General features: G+C 45.3%; 1 protein-coding gene across 3 annotated transcripts in view; it reads right to left on the minus strand.

The window, feature by feature from the left end:
* LOC143134424 (transcription factor E2-alpha-like) overlaps positions 1–14,847 on the minus strand; it is a 38,245-nt gene extending 23,398 nt beyond the window's left edge. For all 3 annotated transcript variants that reach the window (XM_076294829.1, XM_076294828.1, XM_076294827.1), the window contains exons 1-3: positions 14,316–14,847; positions 8,517–8,630; positions 6,268–6,313 (exon numbers count right to left, since the gene is read on the minus strand). In XM_076294829.1, coding sequence (XP_076150944.1) covers positions 6,268–6,313; positions 8,517–8,570 — 100 coding nt within the window. In that variant the 5' untranslated portion in view covers positions 8,571–8,630; positions 14,316–14,847. The remainder of the gene's footprint in view (positions 1–6,267; positions 6,314–8,516; positions 8,631–14,315) is intronic.
* Between the last annotated feature and the right edge of the window lie 9,573 nt (positions 14,848–24,420).

Here is a 24,420-nt window from a genome sequence, read left to right on the forward strand (position 1 = left end):
TCAGCTGCTGAGCATGTGAATGATGCTGCTGATTGAAACCGACCTCGTTAGTTGCTAGGCATGCATGATGTTGAATACCAACCAATGCTTATCTCGGCATCTGAATGATGTGGAATGCTAACTGATGCTAATGCTAACCTGGGCATGTGAATGATCTTGAATGCTAACCTAGGCATATGAATGACAGTAGTTTTCAATTGAAAAGACAAAGTTCATAGGAGTGAGGGAGAGGGAGAGAGAGAGAGAGGAAAAGAGAGAGAGGAAGAGAGAGAGAGAGAGAGAGAGAGGAGTGAGGGAGAGGGAGAGAGAGAGAGATAGAAGTGAGGGAGAGAGAGAGACAGGGAGAGTGATGAGGGAGATTCCAGATGGTAACTATGACAGGAGTTCCCCTCTGTACTTTTTAGGGTGGGCTCTAAGTGGCGTGAGGTGGGGTGGGGCAGTAGGGGCACATGTCCCAACCCCACTGCTGCCTCTTGATGCCAATTCACTGGTTTATGAAAGCTTCCCACTGCTGCTAACAGCGTTGCTGTTCGATACCTACTCTAAACCTGCACAAACCCAGATTTGGCACGCATCCCTGTCGCCGTGGCGACAGGCGGAGGGCACATCCTCATACGGTATGCGAGGTGCGACGGCACGTCTGACAATACAAATTAATTTAGCGCAGGAGAGCGACTGCGAGAATTTTAAAGATTGATGGAGCAGAAATTTCTCAAAGCTTCTGTCTTCTACACATATGCGCACACACACACAGTTTTATGCTCCCCAGCATCTGTGGAGAGAGGCGGCTTAATTGCCTGCTGATTTGCATAATTGTGCATATTAATGAGTTCCAGCCTTATGAATATTCATACTTTTTATGTTTTGTTGTCTAATTAAAAAAAGAGGGAGGGGGAGGGGGTCGGAGTGAAGACAGCATCACGAAGCAGTAGAGAGGGACAGAGAGAGAGACAGAGCAAGAGAGAGGAGCAAAAAGATAGAGAAAGAACAGGGGAGAAAAAAATAAAAGAACGAGAGAAAAAGAGGGGTAGAGTGAGTGAGTTATAGGGGTGAAAGGGAGAGAGAAAGAAAGGAGGCAGCGAAAGAATGGAGGAAGAGAAGAGGGAAAGAGAGAGAGGAAAGAGAGAAGACTGAGAAAAGAAAGAGAAGAGGGGAAAGAGAGAGAGGAAAGAGAGAAGACTGAGAAAAGAAAGAGAAGAGGGGAGAGAGAGTGAGGAAAGAAAGAGAGAAGAGGGGGAAAGAGCGAAAGTGTGTGCTGGAGAGATTGAATCACAAGAAGAGGAGAGTGTCGTCATGACAGCCGTGATCTACAGCACCATTCAGGGATTTGAAGAGTCAGCAGTGAAGCCAGTCCAACCACAGACAACAACAAACGGCGCACGGACACACACACACACACAAATAAAGAAACTTTACACACAGCATCAATCACACACACAACCAACTTTAACAATAAGCTATGCACACGCATGCAACACAGCACACGTACTCACACACACACACACACACAAACTCTACTAAAAGAAGAGGAACTGAGAGAAGCACAATGAGAGAAAGGGGGACTGAAAGAATGATTAGAGACAAAAAAAGAGAAAATATGAGAATGGAGAATGACCGTGAGAGAGCAGGATATCCACACACACACGCATAACTTCTTCAACTTCAGTCTTTTCATATTAATTGCCCCCAATGGCACCTCCATTTTGAAGATTTGTGGGTGATGGCCAAGTTTAAGATCATAGCTCCTTGTCCATGCTTCTGAACAGAGCGTAGCTCCCTCTTTCAGACAACCCTGCTGATAAACCCACACAGCTAACTATCAGCTGATAAACCCACACAGCTAACTATCAGCTGGTAAACCCACACGGCTAACCATCAGTAGGATCTGCTAGTTCAACAGTTGAACTTCATCATTTCTCAGCCACTGGATACACTAGACATTCCTCAAAACACACGTCTTTCGCATTACTCAACCCCAATGAGTGGGAATTATGGGTAATAGCGGATTTCTCTTCATTTCTGCTGCGCTGCAGACAGAAAACGTCCGCCGTCAGTCAGTGGTCTGGTGGGCCATCACACTACTGAAGCTCTCGCCTATGAGCTAATGTGTCAGGAAGTCTGGGTGTGTGTGTGCATCAAACTTTACAGGACTAGTCTGAACACATGGAGCACTTACTAAGGCAGTCAAACTTTGAGGAGGCGAATGGCAGGCCTAAGGATAGTGTGTGTGTGTGTGTGTGTGTGTGTGTGTGTGTGTGTGTGTGTGTGTGTGTGTGTGTGTTAAAAACCCTGCTGGGGCTCTGGGACAAAGGGCAACACCAGAGTCTATGCATCATAACCTACGACAGCATGAAGTATGAGTCAGCCAACACACACACACACACACACACACACACACACACACACACACACACACACACACACACACACACACACACACAGCCCCTTTCAATGGAGTTGAGCTTTAATTACAGGGTGAGAGAGGTTGGAAGGCCTCGTCAGCCCTGAGTCACTGACTGGGAACACACACACACACAGAGAGAAAGAGAGGGGTTACGGGGGTGTTTAGTTAAGGGAGAGGATGCCAGGGCTCTTTGTATGTTCATTCTCATGCCACATGCCAAGTGAGTGAGAACAGAGACGAGGAGGGCAAAACTGGCACATTCAATCCAGACGGCATGACCGGACCCCTGACACACACACACACACACACACGGAGTAGGCGTCTGCAGCACTGCCTGACTGAAAATACACACCAGCTAAATCAATCGCGCTCATAATTCTGCTTCTCTAATAACTTGACATGATTAATAAGATAACAAAATGACTTGATGGATAAGCTCAGCTCATTAAGTCCAATTAATTTAATTCCAATAAGTGGGCAGGGGCTTGGGAGTAGAGCATACAGTTCAATGTCTGAATGTTGCTACCTTCATGTGATCACACACACAATGAAAAGTCACATATCACAAAGACCCCCACCCCCACACACACACAGACATGAACAAACACACACACACACACACACACACACACATGCAAATGAATGATTTTTGTGCTTTTCACTGGAACCTGAGCACGGTAAAAATAATTTCAGTCATTCTCACTTTCAGCTCTCCAGTAAACGAAACCGAGTGGGAGATGTTTCTTAGACTAGCGTACACACACACATCAGCTCACGCTAGTCATCTGTTTAACAGGCCACATAATACTATGATTTGACCAGAGAACAGAGTGCATAGTTTCCAATATAAATGTGTAAATATATAAGTGTGTGTGTGTGTGTGTGTGTGTGTACGTACATTAATTACATTATGTATGTATTTTTAAATCACAAAAGACGACACCCAGATATTCAATATTTCCTTTTTTTAAAAAGTAAACAGATGGAGTTTGTCAGTATAGGCATATTCAAAAAGCTGGTAGCCAGATGACGTCATTAGGAAGCCATAGGTCTAAAGGGTTCTCTGCAGCCCTTAACAACCAAAAGACACATGAGTGAGTGAGTGTGTGTGTGTGTAGGCTGAATGTATGGTCACGGTTATGCTTATGTGTGTGTGTGTGTGTGTGTGTGTGTGGGTGTGTTAAACAGACGTAAGGTACACCAAGAGAAACTCCACCACTCGTGGTGTTTACGTCTTGTTTTCATGTCTGTGTTTTTCATGGCGGGGTGGCTGCCCTTTGATGGTGTGTGGTGGATCGGTATTAGTCACCATTTCTTTCTCTCTCTCTCCCCTTCTCTCTCTCTCTCTCTCTCTCTCCCTCTCTCCCCCCCTTCTCTCTCTCTGGTCGTAAAAGCCCTCACCTGCCCGCCAGCGCACTGACTCAGAGAGGGTGCGCCGGAGCTACACATTCATGTACAAGCACACACAAACACAAATACAAACACCCTGCACACACTCGCATATCAATGGACAAACACATAGACACACCTGCATATGAACGGCACACAGCCAAAAATTGTCTGGGGCGTAATGAGTAAAATGAGTAACTTGTGTGTGTGTGAGTTGTGTGAACTGTGGGTGTGAGTTTGTGCGCACGTGTGTGCGTGTGTGAGAGAGTTTGTGTAGGTATTGTACTGCATCCTTAATATGTGTGTACCATTTTCTTTATGTAGACATAAATAAAAGGTGTGTGTGTGTGTGTGTGTATGTGTGTGCATGCGTGTGTGTATATATTGTCAAACGATGGTGGTGTTTGCCGTCTGCTGGACAATGGCTGCAGCCGTTAAATCTTTTGAGCTCCGACACCATCTCTGTTGTCCTGTTTCAGAAGAGCCCCCCCCCCCCCCAACACCACACAAGACAAAGCTGCTGTCCTTTCTTTCCTCAACGACTCCTCTTTCTCTTTAGCTCTTGTTCTCCCTCTCTCTCTATTCCCTTCTTCCTTCCTTCTTTTCTTTTCTTTCTATCACTGACACCAGGTCCGTTGTTGGCTTAAGATCATCAGGTTTCCAATTGAGGTGACAAACAATCACATGAAAGACATGAGGACATGGAGAGCAAGAGAGAAAGGGAGAGATAAATGTATGGCATCAGAGAGGTAGAGAGAGAGAGAAAGGGAGAGATATGGCATCAAAGAGAGGTAGAGAGAGAGAGAAAGAAAGGGAGAGATATGGCATCAGAGAGGTAGAAACAGAGAGGAAGAGAGAGTGGTAAAGTGAAAGGTAGAGTGTGAGTGGTAAAGGGAAAAGATGGTTAAATATGGGTGCTTTGTTTTTTTTTTGGGGGGGGGGGGGGTCCTCTTTCTCCTCTTCCACAACATCATTAAAGAAGTGACAGGTGAGAAGCAGATGAGAGAAGGGGGTGAAGGAAGTGAAGCACTAACAAAGACAGGAGGGGGGGGCGGCGATAGAATGAGAGAATGAGTGAAAGAGGGAGTACATGAAGCTGAATGGAGGACAGAGAGATATTAGACACCAGGGGCCATTCTGTGTAGGATGGGTGTAAACCGTGCGTGCGTGCGTGCGTGTAGGCTTCCCTCTGAACACTGCAGCAAAATCCACAACTTCCATACAATGTAGGGAGGCCAGACAGAGGCCCCAATCCATCTGAATAAAGCCATCAGCTGGCCTGTGCTACTCTGGCTAGTCTGAAGTGTACTCCTGCACACACAGCTGTGTTTAGATTCATGTGTGTGCACATGATGCAAAGTCCTTCACCAGGATGGTCAGAGTGGACTCCAAACTTTAATGTCTGCGTGGACTTGTGCAAGTTGTAATTCACTGGCTCAGAGTCAAGATAAATCATAATCCACGCTTTAAAAAAAAAATGTAAAAAAATAATACACTCTCTTCTATCCTCTCTTTTGCTGTGTATGTCTCCATGTGTCTGTGGCCATGGATGCTCAGCTAACTTTTAACTTTAATCAATCCACCTTCACTTTCTGGGTCAATAACAAGGAGCGCAGAGCGTAAATGGTCATCGGCTGCCTGGAAAGCCCTGATATTCAACTGGGAGAAGCCTACATCACAAAACAACTATAATAATAACAATAACAATAACATGGGCTAACTGACTGACTCATCTCACCACAGAGAGGGTAAAAACAAGCCATGTGGTCAACCAAGGCATGCTTTTAAACGGGTTTGTGTGGCATACTTTTAAATGGTTTTACACGGGTTTGCGTGTTATGCCTTTAAATGCTTTTGAGAGAGAGAGAGAGAGAGAGAGAGAGAGAGAGAGAGAGAGAGAGAGAGAGTGTGTGTGTGTTGACAGCATGTAAAGACGGGCATTTTTATAGGGTCTTGGGGGGGGGTCTGTGGGAAGCGACACTGTGTTTGTAATTGGAGAGAGAGGGGGCAGTGTGTCTGTTTATGTGTGTGGAGGGAAGGGGGAGGGGTCTCAGAGGTGTGCTTAATGGGGGGGGGGGGGGGGGGGGGCTCGAAGTCTACCATTTGGCATTTACAGCTTCAACAACACAGAGAGAAGGAGAAAGAGGAAAGTTGGAGTTATAATAACAAGATCAGGAGGAATGGGGAGAGAGAGGAGAGTGTGTGAGAAAGCAAATGTGTGTGTGAGAGAGTGAGTGTGTGAGAGAGAGAGAGAGAGAGAGAGAGAGAGACAGAGACAGAGAGTGTGTGTGTGTGTGAGAGAGAGAGTGTGTGAGTGAGAGATAGAGAGAGAGTGTGTGTGAGTGAGAGAGAGAGAGAGAGTGTGTGTGAGTGTGAGAGAGTGTGTGAGTGTGAGAGAGAGTGAGAGCACACAACACAGGCAAGAGAAGAGAGCATGACAAACAGTGAAAGTGGAAGAAGGAAATGCTGCTTACCTCCGAGCGTTCTGATCTTCCCACCAACACTAGGTACCTCAAACATCTGCAGAGGAGAGGAGAGGAGAGGGGGGGGGGCAGGTTAAAGAGGGCAGGTCACGGTGACTCATATGAGAAGTGAAAGCCTTCAGTGGCTGTCAGAGTGGACGTGGGGTTTCACAGCACAGGCAGCACACAACAGCACCCTACACACAACACACACCGTCCCTCTTTGTATGGATGTGGGGGCAGGAGTGTGTGTGTGTGTTTGTGTACACCGGAGTAAGAGGGAGATATTCTTGTGACTGTTCGTCAGGCATAGTTGAGGTGTTTGTGTGTATTTAATTGTACTGGAGGATGGGTGCACCCGTATGTGTGTTTGTGCATATGTGAATAGTGTGTGTGTGTGGTGATTTAATATGTGTTTTTATTCTCTAATGAGGTTAACCCAGTCAAGGGGGCTCTGCCTCAATCCCCCGTAGGGCATTGAAGCTCAGATGTCACAAAGCAACCATCAGCTGTGTGTGTGTGTGTGTGTGTGTGTGTGTGTGTGTGTGTATGTGTGTGTGTATTTCCCCTCCACATTCCCTGTACATATGTAAGTGTGTGTGCGTGTGTTTCTTCTTCACATTACCAGTTTGTGTGTGTGCTTGTCAGTGTGTGTGTGTGTGTGTGTGTGTGTCCGCAAGTTCCGGCATTAGCTGAGTGATTCAGCAGCACAGCGTTCCTCTGGAACGCACAGCTGATGCTGCCCTGCTCACACTGACTGCAGCTGCCTCTGGGCAAGATCCGGCTCTAATCTGGCCTGGTTGTGGGCCGCATCCGGCCCTTAGGCAGCTGCAGAAACCACTGTACTGAGCTGTGGAGACTAAACCTTCTCATTCACCCCTGCTATTCATTTTTGTGGGGTTGGGGTGAGTGTACTCTAAACAGTCAAGCAGATGAGCTTTAGCCAGTTGTAATAAAGCTGTGAAAAAGCTAGGGCAAGCACACATGGCCACATGACTGAATTCCAACACACACACAGACACACACACACATACACACAGTCTCATGCACACATAGACACTGATACACACACATGCAGACAAGGAAATGAGGAAGAGAGAGATCAGCGGAGAGGGCAGACAGGGATTTCCTCTCCTCCTCTTCCTCTGAGAATGACAGAGAGAGAGAGAAAGAAAGAAAGAAAAAGAACGAGAGAGAGAGAGAGAGAGATGACCCAGTCTGGGACAAGGTCTTGTGCTCCCAGCAGGGGCCAAGGATTACTTGGCCACAGAGCACACACACGCGCGCGCACACACACACACACACACACACACACACACACACACACACACACATCCTATTTAACAAACACCACGTCTGTCTGTCAAAGGCTCACTGGCACTTCATTGCCTCCCCATAAAACCCAGTTCCTGTCCTACAGAACATCCAGCATGGGCCCTCCCTTCAGGACTTCTTCCTCTCCCAGTGACGTCCCCACACTGGTGCTAGTGCTAGATCAGACCTCCCGATCCCTTCTACAGGTCAGGGGGGGTCTCACTGATCTCTCCTCTAACACATTTATTGTTCAGTTATGCTGGTAACAAACCCCATTCTTGTAGCAGCTGCCTGTCAAACAGGACTGCTTCTATCGGTTGGCCTTGTATTGTATCAGGAAACTACCCAACAATTGGTCATAATCACAATCATTATCATTACATATTGTTATTTTTCCTTATATAACATAATCAATAACAGCAGGTAAAACAAAAAGAATAACAAAGTGTGAACAAAACACAACAACATTAGCACACACAGAAGGAATTCTGAATAATCATATTCACTGAGCAAAATCTGAACTTTTTTTTTTACTGTTCAAAACAAGATCCCAAGATCAACAGCATGCGAGCAGTCATAACTGGGCCATGACACTGCCCCATGTCCTTGGCTTCACCACACTACAGTGCACACAGCAGCCTGTGCCCCCCTCAGCACAGTACTAATGACTGGACTGGCAGGTTCAGCCTGGAGTTCTGACCAGCAATAATCATCATCATTCTCTTCTCCATCAGCACAACAACATTTGCCTGGTTTCTTGCCACTGCGCTGAGTTATTCCTTATTCCTTATAAACTTTTTTAAAAAACCACACACACAAACACACACACACACACACACACACAAACAAACTCTTACACAAACATACAGAGGTGCAGAAAACACACACAACGGCATACACACACACACTCACACACAGGAGCACAAGAAACAGCATTTTTAACTCACCGCGGTAAAGTCCAGCAGGTCGCTGAGTTCTTTGTCCGTTCCCACGGCAGCCATTGGAATGAAGCCTCTGGTCTCACCGCACACGCTCACTCAGCCACTGAGACTAGACTAGTCCTGATCGAACAGACAGACACAGAGAGAGAGACAGAGAGAGAGAGAGAGAGAGAGATGAAGGGAGAGATGGAGGGAGAGGAGCCCCAGCAGAGAGGGAGAGATGGAGGGAGTGAGAGACAGGGAGGGAATGGGATGGACAAGGACACACACACAAGAGAGAAGACACTTTAGAACTGTGGACTGGTAGGTAAAGAGCCACTCAGGAGACACGCCAGCGTGTGATTGGCCAGATCCCGTGTTCTAGAATCCCCCTGCTCCCCGCCCTCCTGCCCTACCACCTCCAATCCAGAGCCACTTCCTGCTGGCCAGACTGATCTGCTGAAAGTAGACGGAAACCCTCAGGCACGTGCTGGCTGGCTCTCTCACACACACACACACACACACGGTAACACACCTTGGCTCAGGCGGAGGTGTTCATCCTTAAGCAGGTCAGACTTTGACGACTCACGCACTGACATCCAGGCCAGAAGCCCAGCCGTGTTACGTTGCATGGCCACACACACACAGATACACACACACACACACACACACACACACACACACACACACACACACACGCCTTGTTACGGTTACCTGGTCCCAGACTGACCTGGGCCAAGCACCACACCAGACAGACAGGCCAGGGCAAGCTTACTAACTAACTAACACACCAGACTCACACACTCACACACACACACATTTAGGGCAGCCAATAGACATAGACACACCAGGAATAAGCCAGTAGACAGGACGACAACACCACACAGGAGTGGAAAATAGTAGTGTACACATGAAAAGGTTGTGCTACTTTCCTGATACATCTTCCATTTACTGTAGCCCTTCAGCAAGCCACATATAAATGTTTGTGAACACAGTTGAGTATTTGAATATCAATGAAGACTATCCAATCAAATGCAATCCAAAAACAGGTGGTATACACACAGTCCTAGTGTAAACAGGCTCAGGGATTTAGAAAACACTTATTTTTAAGATAGGTAAGGTGCATACACCAGCTCATAAACAGAAGAATCATAGAATTCAAAATGGCGGATTTCATCTTGGCTGGGTGGATCAGGCAAGTTTGGCGGAACATGGCAACAATTTGGGAAATTAGCTTATTCACTGTGTCCCCCAGAGTTAGATATAGTGACACATACCTCCCAATTTCGCAAAACAAAAAGATAAATGAGCTAAACAATTCTCAGTTTCATTGATTAAAGCTAAATAAATTGATCCCTACAAATTAAACATGCATGCATCAAGCTGAGATACATACACTGCCCTCATTATACATTGAAAGATCACAAGACCTCTTCCCTTTTTTCTCTTTTTTTTTTTGCTTCCCAAAGACCGTGCCTATTTCACTTTTGAAAAGCACCCTGGGTAGGCTCTGGGTTTTCCCAGCAGCAGCCTATAGGAGCTCTGAGGTCATGGTTAACCCTGACAGATCCACCAATCCCCCCCCTACTCCACTCTTACTAGAACCCTGACCAAACCTCATCATAGAGCATTGCCTCTGACGCCACAACACGCACTCTCCCACTGGTCGCTCATCGGTCAGCCACCGCCACCACAATGCTCATGCTAACAGCAGCCTCCTTCCTCTTCCCCTCCCCTGCTCCCCCACCATCTCTTTTCATCTGGCGGCCGTCCAGGCGTGGGCTCTTAAAAACAACATCAAACGCACCAGCGGTGGCTTTGATAGCATCGTGGTGAAGTGCCTCTGGTGCAACGCGACCGCCTCGCCTCGTCTACGCTCCTCTAGCAGAGTCCACTGCAATGAGTGACCATAGATCAGCTGACTCACAGCCCGGCAGAACCGGGTGCACAACCGAAGTGTAAAAATTGTATTTAGAAGTCTATTTGTTTGTGAATGTGCACACCACTATTAAGTCTGGTGCATAGCCAGTTCCACTGATTACAGTGGAAGCTAATTGTTGCTCCGCAAACGGAACGCTTCAGTTCCATGCCTGCCCGTGAGGTGTATTTGCAGGTCAGTTATGCGGCTGTCTGTGTACCATGCAGACACTCATCTCCAAATACGCGAGTTGGGCTCCGATTTGAAGAACTGAACTGAGCTGAACTGCACTGCACGCTGCCATTGATTCTGGAGGTAACTTCACCACACACTAGAACTGGACCTGCCCTGAGACGGAAGCAGGCCGCGTCCGCGCCTGAGCTGGGCCAGAGCCTAGATCAGAGTAATGCTGCTATGTGGCGCATTCAGCCATGGGCTCTGAGTGGAGGCCACTAGCTGACGGCATCGCTCTGTGGCTCCGCGTCACACTCCTTCACCTCACATACACACACTCATAAATCTCAACACAAAAATGTACACATAAACACACACAAGCAAAAACAGCCACACACACAGATCAATACATACCAACATACACACACATCTTAACACAGATAAAATTCCCTTTGAGCACCAGCACCCATTCCATGCAGTGTTTCCCATACATTGACTTATTTGTGGCGGCCCACCACAATATCAACACTGACCACCACACAATGATTTTCCCAGGTTGTACTAAATTGTACTTAAATCTGGTTAGCATCATAACCATGCTGCGCTAATTTGTTAAAAACTGTTGCATTCAAGTTAATTCTGCAAACCTACCACCACAAATAGAATTAAGTTATGTGGGAAACACTGCCATGGCACTGGTTTCTACACACACACACACACACACACACACCGTGTCCCTGTAAAGCACATGAAGTCGGACGTCACTACACTGATTGTCTGGTGCATGTGGCCTGCTGCGCTGCCTGTCACCGTAGATGAAGTGTGAACTATCAGGGGGAAGAAAATGTCTAAGGTGTGAAATGTGTGAATGCCGCATCTATCCGTCTCAGCCAATGGTGATTCAGTTTAACCCATCGTGTTGTTCCAACAATCAAGTTACCTTCTCTGAGGATCCTATCAAATATCTGCATCCTATTCTACAGCTGTGACCACATAGAACATGTTAACAGGACACAAATGTTTTTTTTTTGTCAAGGCAGAAACTATCATGAAAGACTTGGAGGAGGGACACACACCCAAGTCGAGGTGCTAGCCAGGGGGTTTATCAAATTAAATAGATCAGTGTTTCCTCTAGGATTTTTTAAGCAGTGGGGGCAGGCCTGTCCGAACCCCCCCCCCCCCCCTCTCGTCCCACGGAACTGACAACTGACACTTCGCTGCAACACAAACAATGATATGTATTCACCTCTATTCACACACAATGAGGCATTATTTTCAGTTGTGATTGAGCTGTATATTTGGAGAATCTACAACAGGTCTGCACAATGACTTTTGAAAGGCAACTGCGACTATTGTACGTCTGCTCCATTTCTGATACCGTGGGGGAAGAAAATTAAACCGTGGGGGGGCCGCCACTACCAAATCAACATAGAGGAAACACTGTAGATAAAGCGTACACCCCTATATATTTGATACCAACCTACAAAGAGATAAGAGTGTGCGGCTACTCTATATATTTAAAGGCAGAAACTAAGTCATAAACGTGGCAGTGGTCTATTGAGTTGTAATTACAGTGTCCTTATAGAGTGTTAACAAATGTGTCATCACCATGTCTACCACTATAATCCCATAATATGTTACTGCGGACCTGTGTAATGTAGTCTATCGGCTATCAGCACATACGTCACCACATATAGAATGTGGAACATGAAAAATGGAATACAGAGTTTGGGAATTGGAATTGAGAGTGTTGAGTGACATAACGAGATAACAAAGGCTGCTTTTCTTTGCTAGCACATTCCGTGCTAACAGCTGTTTTTTTTTAGATTAAAGAAGAAGAATCCACTAAAATTGTGCATAAAAGGCAAGTAGAGTAGCCTTACACTGCCATTACATGACATATCCCTTCACAGGATGGCAACAGGTTTTGCTCTCTGAAACATCTCAACATGTAGAACTTTGCTTTTATGCAGGCCTGGCTGATACAGTGTGTTGATATATTGTCACTAGGACAACTGACATTAGGAGTGCATAGGGGTGTTGCAGTAGCCTATTAATTCACATGGATGGGAGCTTTAGCAAAAAAAAAAAAAACATTTCGATATATTGTCAACTTACAGGTGCATGGTTAATGGTTCCTTGGGGGTTAAGAGGCAACATTGAAGAACTGTTAACTGATTATTTATCAGATCCCTTCCTAGCAAAATAACATCCTGCCATGCTGAAAAACTGCACACAAATTAAAACTAACGTTGAGAAACAGAGACACTTCAAGCACAATGGAGGGCGATTCATGGTCTGTTTAAACCTTAAGTTTGTGCAAAGTAGACTGATGACAAATGTTTTTACACCGGGAGTCTGGCTCTATTAGACCTTATTATGGAACTCACACAACTTGAACACCATCCAACATCTTATAACACTGCCGAGACATCGTAACAGCCCTCCGTGTGCTCAACTGTTGATTGGAAAGGCTAACACAATGAACCGGACAAGGACGTCATCAGGGCACAAAAAAGAGAAATTATGCGAGGGGTTGACCATTGTGTTTGCTCATCCTCTCAGAAATGGACCAAGTCGTGGTGGTCAGGCGCCGACCCCCTACCCCCACCCCTTCAACCTCACACCATCCAACCCACCCACCCCCTTCTCAACTACTCGCCTAGGCCCTCCAGATGGAAAACATAAGTTAGGCCTACTCGTTATTGGTTGTGAGGGAATTCCTCCCGTCGCTGGGCGAAATTTGCGAGCTACATCGCAGTCAGATTAAAAACGCACTCATGTGCTAGGGTGGTCGTGAGAGATTCGCACGCGTTGGTCGGTACGGGCCACCCTGTGCTCGTTTACCCGAGGCCTTCGGAAAGTTCGCTTGAGTAACCTGGCCCCGGGAGGACAGAGGAAGTGCGTGCGGAATGATATCCCAACCGGCCAGCACTCGAGCACAAAGCCTTAGCACAGGGTCCCCCTCTAAAGTTTTGCGAGACTGGATTGAGCTTGAAAACCCCGACCGGGTCGCTAATAACAGGGATAATGGAGAGGCCAACAGACTGACGATTATTTTATTCATACTAACAGATTATATTCCCAAAGGAATTGGTGAATAGGTTTAAATTAGTTGCAAGAAAATATGAAATAAACGGGCCTCCATTATTCCGGTTGAAAAAAAACATCAAATCATTAAAGCGACCAAAAGTAGCAGCATTCACCTAACAGTAAGACCGTTGACTGAAAGACAAATTGCCCGAGATAAAAGGTGACTTGATGAATCTGAAATGTTGTACAAAGCTAACAAGCTTCGCAAGCTGCATAATATAATTCCAATAGCCTATATTGTTTAAATCTGTCCATGAAGAAAACAAACACAATAAACTCTATTCCCATTATACTAAGAGTGGAAATAGACCGTTTTGGTTCGGTTAAACTTAACGGAAAGTAACTTTTTAAACTTGACGTTGTTGCCAAAAGTGAACAAAGAAGTCATTTCCCATCGGGCAGCACAGCCCACGGTCTACAACTAGCTAGCAGCTTTACGCACTAGTCAAGACAAAAACTTGGGACCCCGCTTCATCATAAACTAGCTCAGCTAGGCTAGGCTATGCAGCTAGCTACATTCACAGTACAACTTGAAGTATTTTATGCAAAAGTTAACCAAATTGTCCATAAGGGGTTTTGATGCTGTTGCTAGACTATGCCGACTGTCATAAGTTCAATATTAATACCGAGAAAATATCTACCTTTGCTCTTCAGAAGTCTTGCATCCAACAGGAGAGGATAGTGTTCTCGGCAGAAAGAAAAACATAAAGTTGAGGAGAATCCCCCTCCCGTGCTCTAGAGCCCCAAAATTGGCCGAATGATATCTTCGCCTTTCCTCTATTCCAGGGTGCGCAGAGTCCAAGCAACAATATCAATAACAATGTTGCCGAATACACAATTATTCCGAGTGCTAAATCGTTCTTACGGCTGCTACAATTGTAACCATTTCAGCCTCAGAGTAGACATTTTAGCAACCTCCACATTGTCAGTCCGATTATAGTATCCCTCCGCGCAAAACGAGGAGGTTAGCTCCAGTGCGGTGTCCGGTTACAAACGCCCAACTGTAATACTGAACGATTAGATAAGATATCGACTTTAATTTCTATAACAGTTCAACGGAGAACTTAACAAATATAACCGCAAACTAAAGGGGGAGAGCCATGGCATGCGTTTGATTTAGTCTTATGCAAGGCCTCGAGGTCTAGTATAGCCTACGTCCACACGCGGAGGAAGACCACATACACTGAGGCGCGATTCTGCTGAAACAGTGCGAGATGGAATGATAAACCCGTAGGTATCTGGCCAATTGGAAACCGAAAAGAATTGATGGGCAGGCTAAATCTCCCAGTAAACACGCCTAAGCCCGCCCACCTCAGCGAAAGGCTGAGGGAGTAGCTGAAGGAAACTGTGAACGCTGAAAATATATTGTTTGTGTGTCATTCCCGTTCGCGCAATAGCTGGTAGGCCTACATTTTCTTGGAATGACGGCCAGTGTTATAGATAGATAGATAGATAGATAGATAGATGCTTTATTTTTCATTTTTATTTTTCATTGGATAGCGTAAACTCCATTATGTAACTGAATTCTGTATTCTGAAACTCTATTCTAATCTCTTCTGTTTTGTTATTAGTCCTCCCTGTTCACAAGAACAAGATGGATCTTAGAGTGCATTTCAATTGAGAATTGCTCTGGTGCTAGAAAAATCCTGGCCACTACACCAGGCCAAGGAACAGTCATGGTCCCAGTGATTTTGGGACAGAAAGTAGACGATAAAGTTTTGCTATCTAAGAAGAATGCATTGTACAAGTCTATCTCCCTATTCTTTCTTATTCATCATATCTTCCCCAACAAATAGGATAACTGTCATGCTGCATGAACATGGGCCAACACTGATGGCGAAAACCACCTAGTCGTTCTGGTGAGTTTTTGTCCTCTTACCATCTCCACAGACCCCTTAAAAAAAAGATCACCCCATGTTATCATAACTAGGCTACATTAAAATGATAACGTTACCAAAGTCCAATCTTTTTTGTGTAATTGACTCAGCAGCACTCTGAAGCCACTCGGTTGAGTGGTTCATTGATTCAGTAAGAGTTTTAGTCCTTTGGGTGTGATCTTGCACCCACTCTTGCTAGGTGCCAGTTGTGGCACCTCTGACACGCAGAGCTGAGTGCTTGCTTAATTGGAGGGCTCTGAGGAGCCTTCAAAGACCCCAAAGCCTTCCCAAACAGAAGTGCACACAGGAGCAAATGGTGTCACCCTGAATGAAGGTGTGAAACCATAGGGTTTTTTGAGGGCCTTTTTTTCGACATCAGGCAAGAGGAAGCGGCAGGAACATTTGGTGTTTGTCTTCACACTGTAAAAAAACGCTGTCAAGGTGCAATCAGTGCACCATTGCCTGCTCTGCGGTGTTGTGAACTCAGTGATTTCCATCTCCTTGTAGACACTGTCATTCAAACATTTCAAAATCCATAACCACAATTAGCCATAGTCAGGATTGTTTTTTTTTTTTTTCATATTTTTAACGTGAACCATAACATTTTTCTGCTTTATGAGATTTTATGGAAGAGCAGAGGAAGATATCTGGGTTCTGGATGGCAGATGTTGTTTCACTAAAAAAGCTGTGCGTCATGCCATGTGTAACTGAGGTGCAGCTACTCTAACATGCAGTCATTGCTGTTAGTGGCTTGCTATTTTCCGCAATGAATTTAAATATTTCAAGAGGTAATTTTGCTCAAAATAACTTTCTTGACTCACTCCAAAGACAACATAAAATAGTCTCATGTTGCAGAATGGGGACTGTTCGGACTCTTGGCTTCTGAACTTCTTGTGTGTCTTTGAGATGCTGAAACTACGTGGCCAAATTTCTTTAAACTGGACAGTATCTTTCCCAAACAGGGAACACTGTTTCCCAAAATGACTTTTCTTTGCATTGAGAAAAAGGGTCAAGTTTTCTGTTGGCAAAATTAATATGTTAAGAATTCAAAGATGCAAGTTTGAGTCTGGTGTTGGACCCTGCTTGTCTGTATAAGGCAGGTTACACATACAATGGTGAAACTGAATTTGTATCAACACAACTCACTTTTCCAGGCAGTGTTTCACCTTGGTCCTCATCTGGCTCTGATCTGATCCAAATGTGGTCATGTCTATGGTACTTGCCCATCACAATCAGGAGCAGTCAGTGGCATCAACACCACACACATTCAAATCCATCACGATCAGGGTCACTGCCATGGATATCAACACCACATCCATTCAAATCCATCACGATCAGGGTCTCTGCCATAGATATCAGCACCTGACACAAAAAACTATTACGATCACAATTCGGTAGTTAAGTCCGGCGTCAAGGGCCCAACAGCTTTTTAGTTAAAAAATGTTTACTAGCGCAGTCAGCCGGTTTTCGCAATTTGTAAACCTTGTCACCATCACCTCCATTTTAGTGATGGTAAAACAAAATCGCTTAACTTTAATAGAGTAATTACTGTAGCTATGCAGCCAGATGATAAAATCAAGGGTAACGTTCAAGTTTCCATGAAAAATAGGATTTTATTTTAAGTGAGAAGTAGGATAACAATTTTCTTAAAGGCTACTCTGAATAGCGGATGGAGAAATACAAGCTGCTCTCAAAACCAACTTGGCCCCATATTTTATTTATTTTTTTTTTTTTTTGGGGGGGGCGGGGGTGGTCGGGGCCTACTGATAACATGTCAGAGGCGCTCATCTAAAATCGTCAGTGGTCTGTATATCTCATACGAATCTCAACCTGCATGTCGGGTCATCATAAGGGCCCTTTCCACTACAGGAACTCGGGGCATCACACCATAGTTGTTACCATGTTATTACCAGGGCTCTTACACAAACAGACAAAGTCCACATTAAATCTTTCTATCTTTGAACTATGATATTTTAAATGGAGGAGGAGATTGATGAAAGTATCTGAGAGTAATAACTAAAGGACGAGGTCACTGTTGGTGGTGTAACAGATGTAATTACTGGTAATAAGTATACACATTACAGGAACTCCCAATCTGGACGGTGAAACCTTCAACAGAACCCAACACGGCCAGACAGCAGAGGCAGTGCTGCTCTAGCATAACAAAAAAAGGCAGAAGGAGAGGGCTGGGTAGACCTGAACACCAACACACAGAGAAAGAGAGAGAGAGAGAGAGAGAGAGAGAGAGAGAGAGAGAGAGAGAGAGATGGGGGAGTGGACTGTGTCATTGTTTTAGAGGTGTGTCATTATACAGGGTTCAGCTGTCTGTGACATGGAGTGGTTGCGTGGATGGGGGGTGTGTGGTTGTGCTTGGGTGTTGAGTGGATATGTGGTTGGGTGGCTGGGTGGATGGATGAATGTGGATGCATGGATGTGGATGGGTAGGTGCTGGGTGGATGTGGATGGCTAGGTGCTGGGTGGATGTGGATGGGTAGGTGCTGGGTGGATGTGGATGGCTAGGTGCTGGGTGGATGTGTTGAAGTAGAGACAGAGCCATCAGTCAGACTGAAAGCATACTCCTGCGGCACGCGGATAACCATGGAAACCACATGTTCAGTGAAGATGAAACAAACAGAAAAAGAAAAGGTGCACAGTGCAGCACACAGGGCTGAACATATGAAGAGACAGACACTAAACAGTATAGTGTATATAAAAAAAACATTGGAGATGATGCAGGTTATGGATGCCTAATAGTACAATGGGGCTATGACACAACCCTCACCTCTGATTCTGAGGAGTCTGGGAAATCAAACATTTTCAGACATCCTGAAAATAAATTCTATTCAATTTAAAATGTAAAATTCTATTCAACTTAACATTTTCTTTTGAAAATACTTGAAAATGAAGGGATTCTACTTCCCCCACTTCCCTTCAGACCTCATGAGGTAGTGCTAGAGTTGTGATATATGGCGATCAGTCAGCCCGTCCAGATCAGTCTCTTTACTTTACTTTACTTAGACCATCTCCACCCCTGCATCAGAGGATTTTTGACATAGATCTCTGTTTCTCGATAGCCTGGCTAACGCCAAACCTCATCTCATTGAGATGGGGTCTGGGAACTACACATTCATTTTCTCGTATTTGAAACGTGGTTTACGAATGCCCAGAGCTTCGGTGTGTCGTCATCGTCTTGCTGTCCACCCTCTGTTCTGTGATTGGTTTCTTCGTTGAGGTGAAAACGAAGTCCATGGAATCCAGGTGGCCTAGCAGCGTTAATAAAATCGTGCGCGTAAGGTAGCATGGGAAAACCCAGGCTAGTTTCTCGAGGTCACCGAGTACTGTTGGTACGAAAAAAATATGAAAACAATCGGTTTTACCTTGCTTGAGTTGCAACAGCTAAAGCAGCCAGGCAGCTACAGCGCTACACTCTGGGGGCATGAACATGGCATGTCCGTGAGCCCCTATATTCCCCAGAGTGTAGCGTTTTTTCATACTGACAGTACTCGGTGACCTCGAGGAAAATCGCCAGAATTCTCCTTTAAAGCCTGCCGTACAGCGCCCTCCACTATATTGGCACCCCTGGTGAAGATGAGTAAAAAGGATGTATAAAAAAGTAATCTTTGAGTGTTTTATCTTAGTTTCACAATGAAAATAATGAGGGTAAAATTCAACCTTGAAGGGAAGCAAATTTATTCTGAGAAAAGAAGAAAAAAATCCTCATAAAGAAATAAATATTATTAACAAAAACACACGTGTCAAAATATTATTTTTTATGCCTCTTTTTACTCATCTTTACCAGGGATGGCAATAAATATGAATATGGTGCTGTGTCAAAGGCTCAGTAATTAAGGTAAATCACAAGGCAGACGCTGCCCACAGGACTGTGAACAGACCGGAGCTCTCTATGCTGTTGTGGAGAAGATGATCATATTAACAGGACGAGACTCTATGCTCTATGCTGACGTCCGAGTGGCCCACAAAAAGCCATTATCTTCCTGCCTCACAGAATACGTCTCTTTCTTCTTCTCTTAACTCTGATCTATTTTGGTTCGAGGGGGAATACATTTACCCAAATCACACATTAAACATTTTCAAAAGATAGCAATGGATCAAGGTCACTGCATGCTGCTGAACTTTGCACAGCAACACAGTTGATGCTTTGTCCCATAAATTGACAAATAGCAAAATGCAATTTTGTGATGCATTCACATGATGGAAGAGAGTAGAGGATACAGAGAATACTGTATCAGTCATCTGGAGAGACACAGACGGAGCACTGAGAATGCATTTCAAATGCACTTAATGATATTATGGAATATGCCATTTAAACGGGGAGAGGCAGGGACAGGGACAACGAAGGAACAACAGAGACACAGGCAGGAAGAGCAGATTTGCAGTGATGGTTTATGGTTCCAGTGCAGCTCTGCAGACAGAAACAATCAATCTGACACAGACAGACAGGCAGGGATACCAACTGATAACAGAGAACCAAAATGAGACCCCTCAGGTTTTTTTCTTTTTTTTTTTTTTTTGAATGTCTACCACAGTGGCCCTTGATTTCCCCGAAGTGAAGATCAGAAGTTCCGCTGTACAGGAAACCAAAGACTCAGGCCGACCCAATTCTCACTAACTCCTCTGTCCTCCTAACGCCACCCACCACAACCACCCACCCATCAGAATTCAGAAGGACTCAGAACTTGGAATTGGAAACCCAGGATTCCAAACTTGGAATGGATTTGAAAAATTGGAATCCTGATTCAAATCTATCCCCATAGCACATGTCAGGTTGGTATGAGGAATGAGCTGTAGAAATAGGCTGTATCCTTTGGGCCCTCCCTGAGCAGTGTGACCTCTGTCCTTGGCAAAGGTCACCACAGACCTGCCTGACAGAGGTGCAGGGGATTCACCTACCTTCACCATGGTAACCCCCCAAGGAGACAGCAGACGCTAGTGGTATGTGCAGGTGCTTCATGTGAAAAACCAATGAGGTGAATGTGAGCACAACTACAACATCATTATATCACACACATACACACACACACACACACACACACACACACACCACACACACACACACACAAACATGAACAAACACACAGATACACATGCACACCTGTCATTCTCTCTCATGCACACATACACACACACACGTACACAGAGAGACTGAGCCAACCACATGAAGACCTCTTGCAGACCCTGTGTAAGATACACATGTCACTTCCTCTGTAAGCATTCTCCGCCTGACAACACTCCTACCAGTGTGCGTTCATGTGGCAAACACAAATACAGCAGACATATGCATGCCTTTGTGCATATAGATACATACAGGTAAGGTAAGGCTAAACTTTTCCTGCCGGTCGCCGTGTGCGCATACATGCATTCACCATGCACTGATATGTAAAAAAGAAACACTCAGTTCAAACAATAGAATTCAATTCATTAGAATAGTTATAATGATGTTATTATCCTATGCCTAGTGATAATGACACACACTATGGTTCCATGCCCTGTAATGTTGATGTGCTTGTCTCATGTGCTGTGATTATAGTTTGAAGGTATGATGGATGTACCCGTGCCTGGTTTTGGTTGGGTTTGTGGTTGACTTTGGGGACTGGGGTTGCAGTGGCTCTCTCTCTGCAGTCGTCTGGGTCAGAGAGAAGGTCACGCTAAGGGACAGCACCCACAGAGGGCCTGGGTTTTCCTTCCCTCACTCTGGTCGGGTTATCTGCCCCATTTTCACTCTCCCCTCCGTCCACCCACTCACACACACACACACACAGACAGACAGACACACACACACACACAAACACACGCACACACACGCACACACTCCTGCACACTCACACACGCTAAATCCCAATGTCATCCCTAAGGTCTAAGCCCTGAACCCTCACACACTTAACTGACATCAGTCGTAGGTGATCACGTTTGTCAGGGTGTAAGGGTTCAAAATGCTAATTACAGGAATGGGACAGCACCTATCATCAGAGACTTTCTAATGTGGAGACACAGCACTCAAAAAATACTCCATAGAAATGCATGGGGCTAGTTTGTCACGCCAGTATGGCCGTTGTCTACACATATCCCACCCCTTCCTCGGCAAAACGTCGACATGTGAATACATTGAGCCAATCATGTGGTGTGATGTGAATACATTGAGCCAATCATATGGTGTGTTGTGAAGACATCGTGCCAATCATGTGTTGTGATCTCGCCGCTGGAGCAAGATTGGTGTCGTGAAGCCTTGCGCACGCACAGTTCGACCCAAAGACTGCGCCCGATGAGTGCCCATAAAACGTTGGTATATGGCCGCCGAGTGAAGGGACTTGCCTAAAAGGACTTTGCTATCATTAAATTGTCAACACAAAAAACATGCTGTAAACATCCGTTTCCGTTTTATGGCAGTTGTTTACTGACGTTTTTTCAAGGTCCAGCCTCCCTTTGGATAACCCTGTCTTTCATGTCCCAACGCTATGAATTGTAGGTAATTCCCTTGACTAATGTGCATAGATACATTTCGATCTCAACACATCTTCATCGACCATATAGGCCTAGTAATCAGACACCTGCCTTAAACAGGCTGGGTGCACCCATTGATGGTAATCAGCACAGACATGCAAGGCACTAGGCCCAAATCTGTCATTACATTGAAAGCTGTGCTTTTTTTTCAGAAACATTATGCAAAATACATGTAATGGCAATACAGAAACAACATTATGTAAAATACATGAAATAGCAATACATATAAAAACAGTTGATTGTATAAGAATTTTCAATTAGCTATGCCATGGGAAGACTAGTAACATGGTGGAAACATCACAAGAAAGGTTTAAGATCAAAATACATGTTTAGAGACATGTATCTAAAGTATGTATATATCCCTTTGGAGACATGGTATCTAAAGTATGTATATAGAAAGCATCTCTTCTAAGGAGGAGATTGTCTATATCGCCCCCTCATCCGGGAATAGAGACCTGTTCAATCCCACTATATCTAAGAGTGGATAGATTATGCTTCAATGAATTTAAATGAACTGCCACTGGATTTTTTTCATAATTTAACCGTATGTTACTTCTGTGCTGCGCAATGCGTGTTTTTAAGCAGCGCTGTGCTTTTCCAACATGTGCAAGTCCACACGGGCACTTCATACACACGGGCACTTCATACAGATGACTTTTTTAGTGTTGCATGTTATGACACCTTTCATCTGTAGAGTTTTCCCGGTATGTGGATGGTTCTCCTTCTCTCTCTGACACGTTTTGTCTGGCACCTGCTAAAACATATTTTGGATGTGCGCACCCATTTCTACAAATAATGTGCATAGATGCCAACTTACAGAAACTTGAGCTCTCAAGCACTTCACAATTTCGCAATGGGACAGCCCTAAGCCCGCACAGCCGCACACTCCTTCATTTCACTTCCTGTTGACCTGACCAGCTAACCCCAGCGCTACATATCTCAGCTACCGTGCAGCACTGCGGTGGCGCGGTTCGCAGAAAACTGTGTGTGTTTGTGTGTGTGTCTGTGTGTGTGTGTGTGTGTGTGTGTGAGAGAGAGAGAGATGCAAAGAGAGAGAGAGAGACGTGGAGGACAAGAAATACATAAATAGATGATGTTTCTCATGCATACATTGATCAAGCCTGGGCTTAAAGAGACCCTTCAGTGGAGATCTCCTTTAAAAAAAAAATAAGACCAGGCTTCATCCATGTACAAGAAACTAGCCCTTTGTGTGTGTGAAAGGGACTCTGACCTATTCTTCAGTTTAGCATTTCTCTACCACATGAATTCAGGACCACAGTGGGATATAGGAGGTTGGAACAAGTCTTCCTTTCACAGAAGGTAATGATAGGCACCGGGGAGGTTGTGTTATGGCAGGAGGTATTGCATCAGGTGCGGAGCTCTCGGCTGCAGTGGCACTGAAGGACAGCAGATGACAGGCTGTGGCCATGCAACCACTCCCGCTGGGCTGCATGTGAGAGCCATCATGGAGGAGAGGAGAGGAAGAGCACATGACGGAGGAGAGGGGGAGAGAGATGGAGGGGGGTGGGGTGGGGTGAGGGGAAACAGGGGAGGAAGAGGATATGGGAGAAGGAAAGAGACAGAAAGAGAAAGAGAGGGAAAGAAAGAGGGAGAGAAAAAAAGAGAGAGGTGCCTTGGGAGCATTAAACAACAAAAACAGCAGTGTCTCTGTGTGAACGTATCTCAGTGTGTGTGCATGTGAAAACACAGACACACACACACACATACACACACACACACACGCACACAAAGTCATTGCTTGCCAAAATGACATCATTTGCGCTCCATAACACATATGCCGCTATTGTCTGTGCCAAGATACCTAAACCCATTCTGCTCTTCAGTATCCCCACCTCCTCACACACACACACACACACACACACACACACACACACACACACACACACACACACCTCTGTGGGCAAGGGTGGTGGAGTGTGGGAACGCCCTTCGTGGCACCATGCCCTCTCCGGGTCTCTGTGCCAAGCTGTGCCAGCTTTGATCACCTCCATGTTCTCTCTCTCACAGTGTTCACTGCAAGTGTGTGTGTGTGTGTGTGTGTGCGTGTAGAGTACGGGTTCTGAATGCCATAGATCTGATGACCATTGGCGTCCAGTCGCACTGGTAGGGACTGCGGTCATTATATTTTCCTATGTAATTGCACAGTTGTTTCCTTCAACAAACTACACGGTTCTCAAGACGACATGTGATATTTGATGATAAGTCAATCAGGTGAGATTGCTGCCTCTCTGCCATAGTCACACTATACACACACAAGCAGAGGAAAAACACTCACTGGAGATACATCCCTATTTGCTTTCCCACAGTGTTCCACATCCACATGTGATGA

The sequence above is a fragment of the Alosa pseudoharengus genome, unplaced genomic scaffold (genome assembly GCF_046254945.1).
Source record: "Alosa pseudoharengus isolate Yale_2024_CS ecotype anadromous, Long Island Sound unplaced genomic scaffold, YU_APseudo_1.1 YU_APseudo_1.1_scf_2, whole genome shotgun sequence".
Classification (NCBI taxonomy): Eukaryota; Metazoa; Chordata; class Actinopteri; order Clupeiformes; family Clupeidae; genus Alosa; species Alosa pseudoharengus.